Here is a 12,819-nt window from a genome sequence, read left to right as displayed (position 1 = left end):
TGTTCTCCCACTAATTTTATCGAATTCCACCACCCTCTAGCAGACAATCGAGAAAACTTATTTTTCTTTAATGGGCTTTAGGTCCAATAGCGCTAATGTAACCCGTAGTTAATCTATCCCGATTACATAAGCCTAAAGGTAGAGTACTATCAATCACATCACTATGTGACCCTAAAGATCGATTTACCTCACACTTGATAATGACCTAAGTTAATCTAGCGAATATCAAAATCTTCGTGTGTCAAGTCTAGCCTACCAATATGAGATGTCATGGATCCAACTATATCAAACTAATGCAATCCCTAGTTAATCTAGCCGACCACATTAATCCAACATAATTTTATCTATGACCGTATCTCCATCTAATGTCAATTAAATTACAGCTTATCCCACAATAGCACTCCCCGCTAACACGGCTTACTGCACTATTATGAGAGGCTACACATAATTTAATTGTTGGTAGAAGGAAAGAAAAATTCAACAATTTGGTTTTCCTTTATAGCTTGATAATTATTCTTGATTAAGAATGAGGGATTTTATTTTTTAAATCTTATTAGCTCATCGGAAGTTTTAGGTTATGATCGTTTGTGATTCCTACAACTATGTTCTCTAGGTATGTGGAAACGCATATTGATCCTAAGAGAGACATACGATCATCATCGTACTTAATCACAATTATTCATCTCATGAATTAATTAATAAATACGATTAATTGCAAATATAATTAACGGACTTCTTTCATTCATAAATCATTCAAATAAGAATGAAGTCCATTAATTATTTGCCATCTAATTTGTGTTCCATTAATTAAACTAATTTAACGATTAAATTAAATAATTAATCCAACACTATTCTTTGAATTCAAATTAAATTAATGGATCAATTATCTAATTGGGTTTAATTGATAAATAATTTCAAAAATTATAAATCAATTAATTTTAATATTAATTCTCAGAAAATCAAATAAATTTTTTTTTTTTTTTTTTGTTTGCGCTGACCGGACCGGTCGGACCGGTCGGACCGGACCGGTTCGGCCAGCTGGAAAAAACAGCAGTGAAAATCCGAATTTTTCAAAAATTAAAAATTTTATATTTTTCTGAAATATTCAAAATATTAATTAATATTAAACCACCCAATTTGATAACACCAAAAATTCAACAATTCAACAAATCGAAGCATGCTTTCGAAAACGATAAACACGTTGACAAATAAACGATTAACCCGTGGCTCTGATACCACTGTTGGGGATCGTGCATGTATACGCAGCGGAATTTAAAATTTTTATATCGAACTAGTTTCGATTACATGCAATACTAATCACATAGTCAACGTACCTTAACGCTTCCGCCATACATATGGTAATTTTCGATTTAATTGAAAAATGCATAAAACCGAAAAATCACGAAACATGCTTATTCATCATTTCACAAAATCGAAACATGTAATCACGTATTACTCATGCTTGCAAATTAATAATCATACAAACACGTTCGAATCGAATTACGAAAGTTCCGATTTAATTACCTCTTGTAGCGTGCGATTTCGACGAATCGAAATCCTAGAACGAGTCACGTACAAGCTGCAAATTACCAATCCTCGGGGCTGCACCTCACGGCTGGACCGAGCTGATCCAGCAGGCAACGAACGGCGACGAACGGCAGCAGCAGCGGCGGCGCGTGGCAGCGGCAGCGGCGGCGCGTGAGCGGCGGTGCGGCGCGTGCGGTGGTGCACGGATTCGTCGGGGCAGCAGCTCCTCTCCAATTAGGTTTCACCTCGTATTTTCGACCCACTCGAACTATAGCACTAGATATAAACGAGTTAGATAACAACACGAATAAAACGAAGGAGAAAGAGGAGAAAACCGGCGGCGTTTCCGGCGGTGGTCGGCGGTGGCGCGGCGGAGATGCAACGGCCGAGAGGTGTTGAGCGGCTAGGGTTTTTGTGCTGAAAAATCTGATCTCAAAACTCCTTTTGAGGTCTATTTATACCTAGGGTTTTCAACCCTAGTGGGCTTAAGTCATTGGGCTTGACCACTGATGCATTAAGCCCATTCCCTCGTCGGCCTCGTTTCTAATAAACGATCGTCCACAAAATTATAACAAAATTATATTTGTGACGAGCTCAAAGTCCTCGTCGATACGAGTGCCTCTTCGAAATTTCCAATTTCCAAAATTGGAAACTTCCACTTCAGTGGACTTGCTAAATCGGGAAACTTCCCAATTTAGAAAGTTCACTGAATTCCGCATGTCTCTCTTTCTCTATGTTTATTCCAATTCGCAATTCACAATTGCGAATCTTGGATTCAATCATATCGACATCCAATAGTTCAAAGATTAACACATTAATCTATGCTTGTTGTTATCAAGGATCTATATTACACGAGAAGTGTGACCCTCAATGGTTCAGGTGTATGCTAGCCGTGGGCTCACAACTCTTTGTGATTCGAACAACACATTGTTCTTATACGAACTCCTCCCAAGAGTCCCGATTAGAGTAAAACTCATTTTACCTAATCCCGATCAAATCGGTGCCCAACGAATCAAGATTGGCGTCTAGCAACTACGCATCATGATTCCCTAGATACAAATGAAGTGCCTGCAAGAACCTTATGATATAGTTAGCGTACAGTACGATCCCTTCGTAGCACATGTCCCGATTGAACTAGAGGCATTGGTTCACCGAGACCTCTTATAAAGTTCAATAACCGTGCGAACGTTCTAGGTATTATAAATCCGTTCGTGTGCGACTTAGGGAAACACATTTCCCTAATCACCCCACTATCAACTCTGGCCAGAGATTCCATGGATTATAAACCGTCAGAACACACAGGACATCCATGACTACTCAAGCGCTCGAATCCCCTACTACAATGCACAGACTTCACACTAGATTTCGGATTGCACGAACGTTGGCCCTTGGAGCGGTCCGCGGTGGGACTCAGGGACAGGTCACGATACAATCGGTCCTCTAGTGAAGTCACGGTGATGTCTGGGTCTTAAGGACTAATGGTGTACAACTATATCTTAGAAACCTATTACTCGATGAATGAGAACCACTTATAGATTTCTAGGGCGAGGGAGTTCAGTGAACTCATCTAATATGAGCACCCACTCAAGTATGCCGATGTCACAACACCGATGACTGATGAGACGCAGTACACATACACTAAGTGCTAGTCTCAAAAGGGAAAGGCCGGTATCCTCATTATTGGCGTAACCCATCGACTAGGAACAAGGTTTAACAGTTACATTACATTGCTGAGTTATCTCACGATTCTACTAGATCAACTCACAGTAATAGAGTAACTCGTTAGGACTATATCTATGCTGCTTGCATGGGATAACAGATATAGAATGCCAAATAAGATATTTTATTATTACGAACGAAAAACGATTGTTTTATTACAAAGAAAAGAGAAAGACCACAGCCACAAGTTGGCTTGCCGGTCACCTACTCTAACAGTTTCCTCTTTTCCCTGGTCCCTAGCATTGAATGATTCTTTCCCTCGGCTGAACAACTATCTTAATCTTAATCAATCCCGGCTGCACATAAAAAGAAAAGGGGGGTGAGTGGGCCTAGCACACTTAGATAAGGCACGGAACTAATAGCAATTGAAGAAGAATAAACAGTAAGGACACTAGTCCCGGGGGCATGCCTAGAATAGGTTCTTAACGTAAGAGCCCTTTCTGCTGAGTGAATATCCCTTGCTTGATGCAATAACCGCAACGAGAGTAACCGGTTCTCAAGCAGGGGATTCTAGCAGCCTTTTTGTCCTACCAGCAGCCTATTCTTTCTTCAAAGGCAAAGTGCGCACGCATATTAGGAGTAGAATTCCCTAGTGATACACTTTCCTAAAGCAAGAGAGAGTGCGCTGTTGATGATACACATTGCATAAGTACATACCATACGGAATCACGAAAGCATAGTGAAAGTCAACTCCATTGTTGGAAGCAAGACCTATTATGCAACTCTAAAGCTAGCTCCTGACTCTCGGGGAGAGGGAAGATCAGAGAGAGAATACCTTCCCTAATATACGAATAATAGACAGATGACAGCTGATATGCGACATAAGCTTTCTCCTAGAAGCCCACTTTTCTAGTCTGTCTCCCTGCCAGTTCTTCTAACTTGGGTTTAAGTTACAGTTTCAGTCCTAATCTAATCCCATCCAGTCCCTTTGAAAAGCAGTATCCTCCCTTAGGCAAGCAGAAAGCACTATTTCCTCCAGTCTAATGGAGGGCTAACGAGAAGATTCCATGGTAGGGTTAAGGATAATAGTAATATAAATACGTTTCATACTGAGCTAACGTGCCTAGTGAGCTAACAGTAGTTAGCCTAACTCATGGATAGCGGTGTCGACTGTGGATAACAGGCATAAAACAAATACCGTGCCTAACAAGACTACAAATCCCCATATGGAACCTATAGAATATGTTTTTTTTTACGGGCAAGTGAAGGCGGGAGTCTTTCTCTTTCTAAAAAGATCCAATTGAATGTCCATCTGCAATCAGTGCCATATCATTGTTCATCTGTAGCCTATATATTAGTATCACATTCTTCCTTTAATATCGAGCTACCAGGGGGGCCCATCAGTTCTACAGAGGAATAGCGGGGTAAAGAGTTTCACCAATCCTATAAGCAGTGAGCAATCCTTTGCTAAAGCCAGTTCCTTTGCCAGGATTGAATACTGCAATCTCTGAATCTGTTACAGCCAGGCCATCTCATGGAGTATAAGTGCCTTTTACCAGTGAGTCATTTGGCCTTCAAACATCTGATTCACTAGCACCGGTTACTGGAACAGCAGATGATTTAACTCAAACAACAGATATGGAGACAACAGCTCCTAATGGAAGACTGACCGAATCTGAATTCAGCCTTTATTCAACGGGGTAGTAGAGGATGCATCCAATTTGACATTAGAAGGGGCTTTGGCACGTCGAGGAAGAGAAGAAGCTCTTTGCGGGGTTTGGCTATCTTTTCCCTCTATGCGCCTAGAAAGGCTATCTTTAAAAGAGCTTGCTTTCAGGTATCTTTGATCGAGTCTGCCCGTGTCGTCATAGGTTTGAAGCTGTTTTCTTCGTATAGTCAATTTTGATATCAACTGGGGTTGGGTAAAATCCTGCGTAAGCCTGAATAGCTCTCCTATGTACACATCCCCAGAGAGTAGCAACGAGCCTTTCCTCTTCTATCTCGGTGATTCTGGGGGAGAATGGGACCCGAATGAACCTTCCTCTGAGCGGCCCGTGATACCTTGTTGAACTCGGTAGCTTGTTTGCTATCATAATGATTGGAACGTTTTTCGTCTTAGTGAAGACTTTCCCATACTTGGTATCAAGCCGGCATTCTTGCCCATCCAGCACCTTGAGTATCGTGTTAGCATAAGCTGTTCCTTCCTCTCTCGCTCCCGTAAGGCGGCTGTCTTCATTCTGCTCGTCAAAGACCCATGCGTCATAGGCATCGTGTCCGCCTGATAAATCGTTTATCCTTGCGCTAGCGCTAGTCAAGTATATTTGGATTTTGATAGGAAGTTGAAAAGGAGGAAGATTTGAATCCTTTTCCCCTCTTAAGGTAGGGAACTCCGGGGGATGAGGACAGTAAGAAGGATTTTTGACTAGGTCTTGAAGTAAAGTGTGTGTTTGGAAACGGGACATCGTTCTTTCGAGTCCGGAGATTCGACGCACAAGCTCATTTCGTTGAGCCAGGAGAACAAGAGGTTAGTTGATATCGAGGGGTCTATCTATGATGACGATGTTGCTTGCAAGGAAGAGGTTTTTTGAATAGTAAGCCGACGAAGGCAAATTCTTGCTGATTCGGAGAGCTATACTCCTAAAGTCAAGACCGATGGGAGGTGCGACGGTTGTTTACAAATCTCCCGGTGGTTCCGATGTAGCATGGTTGCGATCCACCATGCCCCATCCTTCTAGTGTACGAGTGCTGCTTTGCTGCTTCTTGGCCTCGCTCTTGCTTTGCAAAGATGGGTCGCAGCCTGGCACTCTCAGTCCCAGATATTCAATATCCAGGATATTCACTCCTAAACTAAATCAGTTAAGCGGCTTATTGCAATTGTCTTGCAAGCAACCTAGCTTGTTGGGTGGGCACGGTGGGGCGTCGCTTTATTTAAAAGTGAGGGAGTTGTCCCTCAGAGATGAAGGAGCTGTTCGTTCGCCCCAGGTTCTAAAGAACCAGACTGCTTCACTCCAGGCCCGAAGTACTGTGCTATGCTATCCCCCCGCGTAATAAGGTTTTAGAGGTTGGGGGCACTTCCGGGGAACGGGCCGTGGGCGGGTAGAAAGAAGAGAAGGAACCCGACTTCCCGGTTGTCCTGTCCTGTTCAATCCGTTGTTCTTCTGTCTGAGGTAAAGGCGAATCCCTTATATACGTTCGAGCTGGCTTGGCTGGTACATCAAGCATATCGGCATATTGCTTGTTCGGTGTGGTACACATATCTGTCAATGTCAATCAAGTAATAGAATGAATTCCCACTGTCTGAGGAAAACGTGAAGACTTGCCATTTTATGAGCTTGTAAGGCCCGTTGAAGTCCCCGAATAAAGGGGGAAAATAGGGCTATAAGTAGGCCGTTTGCTATTGCTATAAGGGCTGCTCACCTTTATACGGCTTGGCTTCGCTATCGCTCCTATGTAGTGGTCGACCTAAAAAGTGGTATTCCTGCCATACCAGAATGCCTATTATCTAGTGCTAGAAGCTTTGCCAGAAGCAAGCAAGATGAGGTCTCTTGCCCGCTTCCAATTGATGACTGGCTATTATAGAATTTCGCATTGATGTTTGAAGCTTTTTTTTGATTTGAAAAGGCCATCTTTACTACTTTGTAATAAGCACTTTCTTTTTTATTGAGTTGCAGATCCCGAAGAATTCTCGGGAGTGTTTGATCATTTTGCCCTTTCAATCTTTCTCTTTTCTACCTTCTCCTCCACCGGTCGCCTGAGCCCCTCTTCTTTGCGAAATTCGCGGATGAGATCACCTATTTGTTTTTCGTCATCCCGAATCCACTGGTAAGGAAGATTATCGAGATTCACTACATCAGTAGGTGGAGCGGGAAAGGCTATTCCAGCCGGCCCCGCTTGCTCCACGACCGTAGTCTGGGCTTCCCCAGCCACGGGAATCGAACTGACTTCTTGTTCTCCACAGTTTGGGTCGTACGAAGAAGTCTCTGTGTCACTGACGAGAACTCTTTCGATCCATGACTCACTTGATCGGGAAGAGTGCACGTCCGAAGATAAGACCCCAAAAAGAAACCCTGTAGTGAAAAAGGTGGACTGCTCTACATTCAACCACACCACAGTGACCCCCGAAGCCATCTTCTTCTAGTTGCGGGACGAAATCCGACAGCCAATTGCTGGCTCTGAATAACCAGCTCAGCAATAAGCTCAATTCTTCCATAAGATAACGGGGCGGGCTTGCGCGCGAGTCGAATGACGTAGGTGCACAAGAGTACTTCGCGCCACAACCATCTCCTTTTTATAGGTTCTACGGACCGATGCCTGCTGCTTCATTTGGCAGCAAAGAATCATAGATATGCCGGTCATTAGAAGGAAGAACCACCATAAAAAGATTCCTCGTGTATCATCTGTAGCAAAACTATGAACGGGAGCTAGCAATCCCGACCGTATTGAAAAGGTTCCTGAGACACAGCATGGAAAAGTCACAATATTCAGAAAGGAGGTACAAGAATGAAGAAGGGGTAGAATTACTGAATGAATACAAGCTGTGGCTAATACCCGAGGCATAAAAGAAGCATTTTCTACGGGATCCCGAAACCACCAGCCACCCCGACCTAATTCATGATGAGCCCACCAACTTCCTGGCAAAATGCCTACGGTTAAAAACCACCGACATGTCAAGATCCAAATTCGAATTGGTTCCTGGTCCTGGTCAGAGACCACTGTGTTCGCGCCGGCGGTCCAACAAAGAGGCGCAGTAGTGGTATCTTTCTTTCCATTACGAACGACACGCTTCGCCTGCTCCCTCCCCGTGTCCACTAGCGCTCGTGTCCAGAGCGAAGAGAAGGCGAAAAAGCGCCGCCGAAGCAGCATAAGCAGGCTTCTATTGCTACGTAACAATAAAGCAGGATAGCATTTTGCGCCCACATCTTTGAATTTGAGGGTAAAGAGCTCGCTTGTTATACGGGATCCGACGCATCCAACAGAGCGAAACAGTCTTCCATTCTGTTCAGCGGCATCCTTCCGCATTAGCGGCGAGTGGAGTGCCACAATCCCATTCATCATTTTTTATTTACATAAGCCAAAGCCCATAGCACTGGCGACGTCTCCGGCATAAATGCAAGGAGGATGTATAGCTGATATAGGATCTTTTGGAACAGGATTTGATTCTGCAAGCGGTTCGGTACGAACGAAGAAATTTCGAACAAAAGGGTCGGAACTCACTGATAGAAAAGGAGAGAAAAACAAAGCAATGCCAAGAGCTCCGTCAATCCGCTGTTCCTCGATAAACGAAGCTCTCTCTTTATCATCTCGTGCCAGATGCAACAAAGGAGGAGTCCTTTTTCCTTCTCGCGAACCGCGGGAGCGCCTAGCGCCCAGAGGAGCAAAGCTCATTTTCCTTTCAGGGTAAAGCGGCGCATAAAAAAGGGCTGGTCCGTCAAAAGTCCGGTTCCTTCGCGAACGAAGTTCAGAATCAACAAGGGTTCGTCGAACGAAGGGAGTGTACAACTGGGGCTGCGCCCCACTTTTTTGTTCGTAACGAGGGAGAGATAGAATGGAGTTCTTCACGAAGTTCGAAAGAAAGGAATAAAAAAGAGTTTCTCTATGGCCTCCTCGTTTTGAGACATTATGGCTTTTGGGTCGACCCCGGTAACAAAGAAGGAATCCATAAAAACTTAGGATCCGACACCATGATAAAATACTACCCTCATGATTAGACCATGTCCCTGAGATTTGATAAAAGAAAGGTGCATTAGCGGTTAATACGTTGTAATTGGATAAGTTATTAGGAATATGACGGAACGAAAGACCAAGGAAAGAAAGAAGAATACACCAAAATGCAGGTGCTGCACCAAACACTGGTGGTTCTTTCTTGTTGTAAGTGAATGCAACGAAAAGACCCGGAAATAACGAATAATGAAAAAATTCATATATTGACATTTCGTGCTCATTTCAAAATTTCTGCTTTGTTATTCCCATCATCCGGTAACCACAGGATGATCCACAAGAAAGGTGGCAGGATTCGAACCTATGGCCGGCCCGCCCCTGACCTGCTGGGTTGGGTGGCCGGGTTAGCACCCCTCGTCGCCTCTGTACCCGAAACATATGCGCTGCGCTACCCAGCGCGTAACCTTGTCTCCCCTACTCCTCTTCTGGTTGTGCCATTACCAATCGCGGGTAACCCCCGGTCCGGCCGCCCCTGACCTAAGAAGAACGATTATCCTTATGACCAAATAAGGACCAGCTTACTTACTTCTCGAGCGAGAGTGGAACGATCTCGACCCGCAACTTGTTGGGAGTAGAGGCACCAAAGCTTGCCCAACCTAGTAAAGGGGCTTGGAGATAGAGGGTTTTCTGGGGTAGATACAGTTTCCAGGTTGGATTTTTTAGATCAAATAGGACTAGTTGGGTAGATAGAGGTGGTCAAATCTAACCTTTCCATCGATGTTTAGTAGGGCGGGTCGCTTGAGTGTCAAAACCAAGCGGTGGTTGTTTTTCCTTGGCTCATCATTGATCTCTTGGAAAAGCAAGAAAGAAGAAACTGTATCCAAGTCCAGCACAGAAGCCGAGTACCTTCTGGTGAGTCATTTCTTTTTGCTTTGCTTATTTAGAAGAGTAGTTGCAGAGTTCAGTCAATCCTTAGCAAGGCTCTTTCAATAGAAAAAAGGGACAAGGTTGGCTTTCTAGCAATAAGTCGAGTAAGCGAAAGTCTTGCAGAACCTTGCTTGACCCGCTGACTTGGAACTATTTAAACACTACCTTTCCTGGAGAGTCAAGTTTTCAAAAAGAAGGTTCCAATGAATCCGAGGAAAGATGTTCGACCAAAGCAAAGTGGGTAGATGGAATCATTTGAAAGGTTCGAAGACCTTTCGATTCCATTCAGTTTCTTGTTCAAGAGCAAGGATAAAAGAAGAATTTGATAAAGACGGACTAGACCAATGAAAGAGTAGATAAAGGATGGAATTCAGTGGATGGACAATTCTTGAACTCTACCCACACAATGGTTGTTTGGACAGTATCCGTCGACGGGCAGAACCCCGGGCGCCATCGTCTAACTATATATAAGATAATGATTGTTAATCACCCAAGGGCCAAGCCTGAGGGCATGAGTCATTGCTTCTTTGTCTTCCATTCTAAGACAGAAGCAATTTGAACCCATGTCTATAAGTTCTATATCGCCGGAGGGCTTCCAGAGGGTGTGAATGCGTGTGAGGAGAGCTTTAGCTCTTTCCGAGCAGTTTCAAGATAAGTCCTTCTCCCCAATTCTATTGCCCTTTCCCGTTCATTGCCATTCTTGCTCTTGGTTGGGTACGCCTCCTAGGGGATGTCTGCCTTAGTGACTGAATGTTGGATCGTGTTTTAAGTCTTCTTCCTAGCGGCCTGGCTCTATGCTTGCTTGCTCGATAGGAGGCTGAGGCTCGTGCGTTAAGGTTTAGGTGTGAAGATCCATAAGATGAGGAGGGAGGTGCGTTCTCAGAGAGAGAGAGGGAATCATCTATCCAATTCCTAGGTTCGTTCACAGAGGGGCTCAAAAAAAAAGAGAGTGAGTGAAAATAATGCACTACATGGATGCTATTTGGACCCTACGAAAGTCAGCCCCGAGCTGGTCCGTACCAAGCAAGAAGATTGGCTTCATTTGCCATCAGAAGAAGCTCATGTTGGAAAGCAAGCATGTGCAAGAACCAATCAGGATCCGCGGGACCTGAGGTTTTCCTGGATGGATTGACCTACAACTGATTGACTCAGGCCCTTTATCACTGACTTTTTCCTCTCAGAAAGGATAACCGATTTGAGGCGTGCTTGCTTGATTGATTGCTTTCTGTCTTCTAGCAGCAGTCTTTCCTCTCGGTTAAGGGGACGACGGTTTTATTGCGCCCTTTCTCTCTTTCTTGGGAGTGTGGCTGGATCAGTTGAAGATTCCGCTGCTTTTGCTGTTAACCTTTCCTTTATATCTGTACCGAATTCGATCTCTATGTTGCTATTCTTTCTGGCTTGATCACAGACATTGGATTGGGACAAAGACAATTGGACTACAAGGAGCTGGTCTAAGCCTTCCTTTCGTGCTCGCTTTCGTTTGCTACTGACCCCGAGGTACTATACGGTGGATGACCGGGGTCCCCCTCTGGGGATAAGCCCCTTGAGGAAGGGATTTCGCCTAAAAAATATGTCTTTTTCTTTTTTTAGTGCAATATCGAGAATTAGGTCAAAATCATCACCATTCCTTCAGGCCCCTAGATGACCAATTTGACTCATCTCTCCCACCCGAAGAAGGTATCCTCGGCCTATTCAAGGATTCGATATCGTTCTTTCCCATGGATGCACCACACAGGGGAGTGCCGATCTTCCTGAGGACCTTGCATCCTCATCGTCTTGTGACGTGATAAGGATTATGTGCTCACTTGTTCAGATAGGGACATCGACACCGACCTTTTGCCTACAGGCCGGCATCTTCCTCCGATAGGAGAATGAGTCTAAAGGCTGACTCTTCCCGAGTGGCTTAACAAACATTCTTGTCCCGAATTGCTTTTTGAAGCATATGGGGTTTTAGAGTTTTGCCATTAATTATGGGGCTCTTTCCGTTTAGCAGAGCCGGGAAATTCGCTCCAAAGTAGACTTTTGCTTTTGCTTTTTCCAGAAAGGATTGAATCAAGAAGACAATGCCCAAGAAATAAGATCTTAGTAGTGTCACTTTTATAACAAAGTAGTCTTGAGAAGACTTGCTGCCTAGCGCTATAGCTTTGCAAGGCCTAAACTCAAATCTATTTTCGTCACCTCAGTGGTAGCTTAGATAAAGAAGGTCAGGAGGGATCACTTCTGCTTAAGGGAAGTTTGAATATAGATCCCCTCAAACTAAAACCTGAAGTGCAAAGAGCACGTTGTGGCAAGGTTTCTCATTGAGAATGGATCATCCCTGAATGTGATGCCAAGGTCAACATTGGCCAAACTTCCGGTGGATACGTCATACATGAGACCTAGTACAATTAGACTACGGGCTTTTGATGGAAGACGCAGAGAGGTGATAGGGTATATTGAGATATCAATTTTTCCCTACACTTTTTACATACTATTCCAGGTGATGTACATTGCTCCGGCCCACAGTTTCTTGCTGGGCCGACCGTGGATTCGGAGCTGTCCCGTCCTCGCTCATCAGTCTAAGATGATAAGCCTACGGTGTATATCGTGGGGGACTTATTGCATGCCTTTATTATGCAGCAGCAGGAGGATTATTTGGGATTAATTGCCACCGCACTGGCATGATAGTTCAAAACAAAATTTCCCGGGGTACATTGATGGCAGAGTGATTGACCTCTTTCACCAGGTCATGCACGGGGTTAATCCTGTACAAGCCATTTTAGCAGAAACTTTCCGGTCCTTGAACTACTGCCGGACAAAAGGTTTAGAATCCTCGGTTGTGCCCCATTACTATACATCTGGATGAAGGGACATCTTGAGTGCACAGAGAATAGGTTCACAAAGCCTTACCCGCAAAAAAAAAATCCCAATTGTTTCGAATTTGATCTTTTTGGAATGGAATATTTACAGAATCCCCATAAATAGGACCAAACCTTATGGTATTTACCTCTTTCTTATTCTTAAGCAAGTCCCCGAGAGGGCTTAGTTGATCCATGATTTATGTTTCGT

The 12,819-nt window shown here is 44.1% G+C and overlaps 2 protein-coding genes across 2 annotated transcripts; one reads left to right on the top strand and one right to left on the bottom strand.

The window, feature by feature from the left end:
- Positions 1-6,556: 6,556 nt before the first annotated feature.
- Positions 6,557-8,252, bottom strand: LOC148766264 (Cytochrome C assembly protein). Its single transcript, XM_088826378.1, is given in 3 exon segments — positions 6,557-7,755; positions 7,757-7,790; positions 7,897-8,252. Coding segments are annotated over 3 exon segments (465 nt in total). The 5' UTR covers positions 7,956-8,252; the 3' UTR covers positions 6,557-7,383.
- Positions 8,253-8,259: 7 nt separating this feature from the next.
- Positions 8,260-9,274, top strand: LOC148766263 (uncharacterized). The gene has a single exon (XM_088826377.1). It carries the CDS (start codon positions 8,294-8,296, stop codon positions 8,585-8,587), a length of 294 nt encoding a protein of 97 aa, XP_088682503.1. The 5' UTR covers positions 8,260-8,293; the 3' UTR covers positions 8,588-9,274.
- Positions 9,275-12,819: the final 3,545 nt, after the last annotated feature.

Source organism: Erythranthe guttata, chromosome 12 (genome assembly GCF_056151865.1).
Source record: "Erythranthe guttata isolate IM_541 chromosome 12, IM_541, whole genome shotgun sequence".
In the NCBI taxonomy this organism is placed as follows: Eukaryota; Viridiplantae; Streptophyta; class Magnoliopsida; order Lamiales; family Phrymaceae; genus Erythranthe; species Erythranthe guttata.
This window is presented reverse-complemented; position numbering and strand designations above follow the sequence as displayed.

Excerpts from the sequence above, each read along its gene's own strand:
- LOC148766263 (XM_088826377.1), top strand. The coding sequence starts at position 8,294 with ATGCAAGGAGGATGTATAGCTGATATAGGATCTTTTGGAACAGGATTT.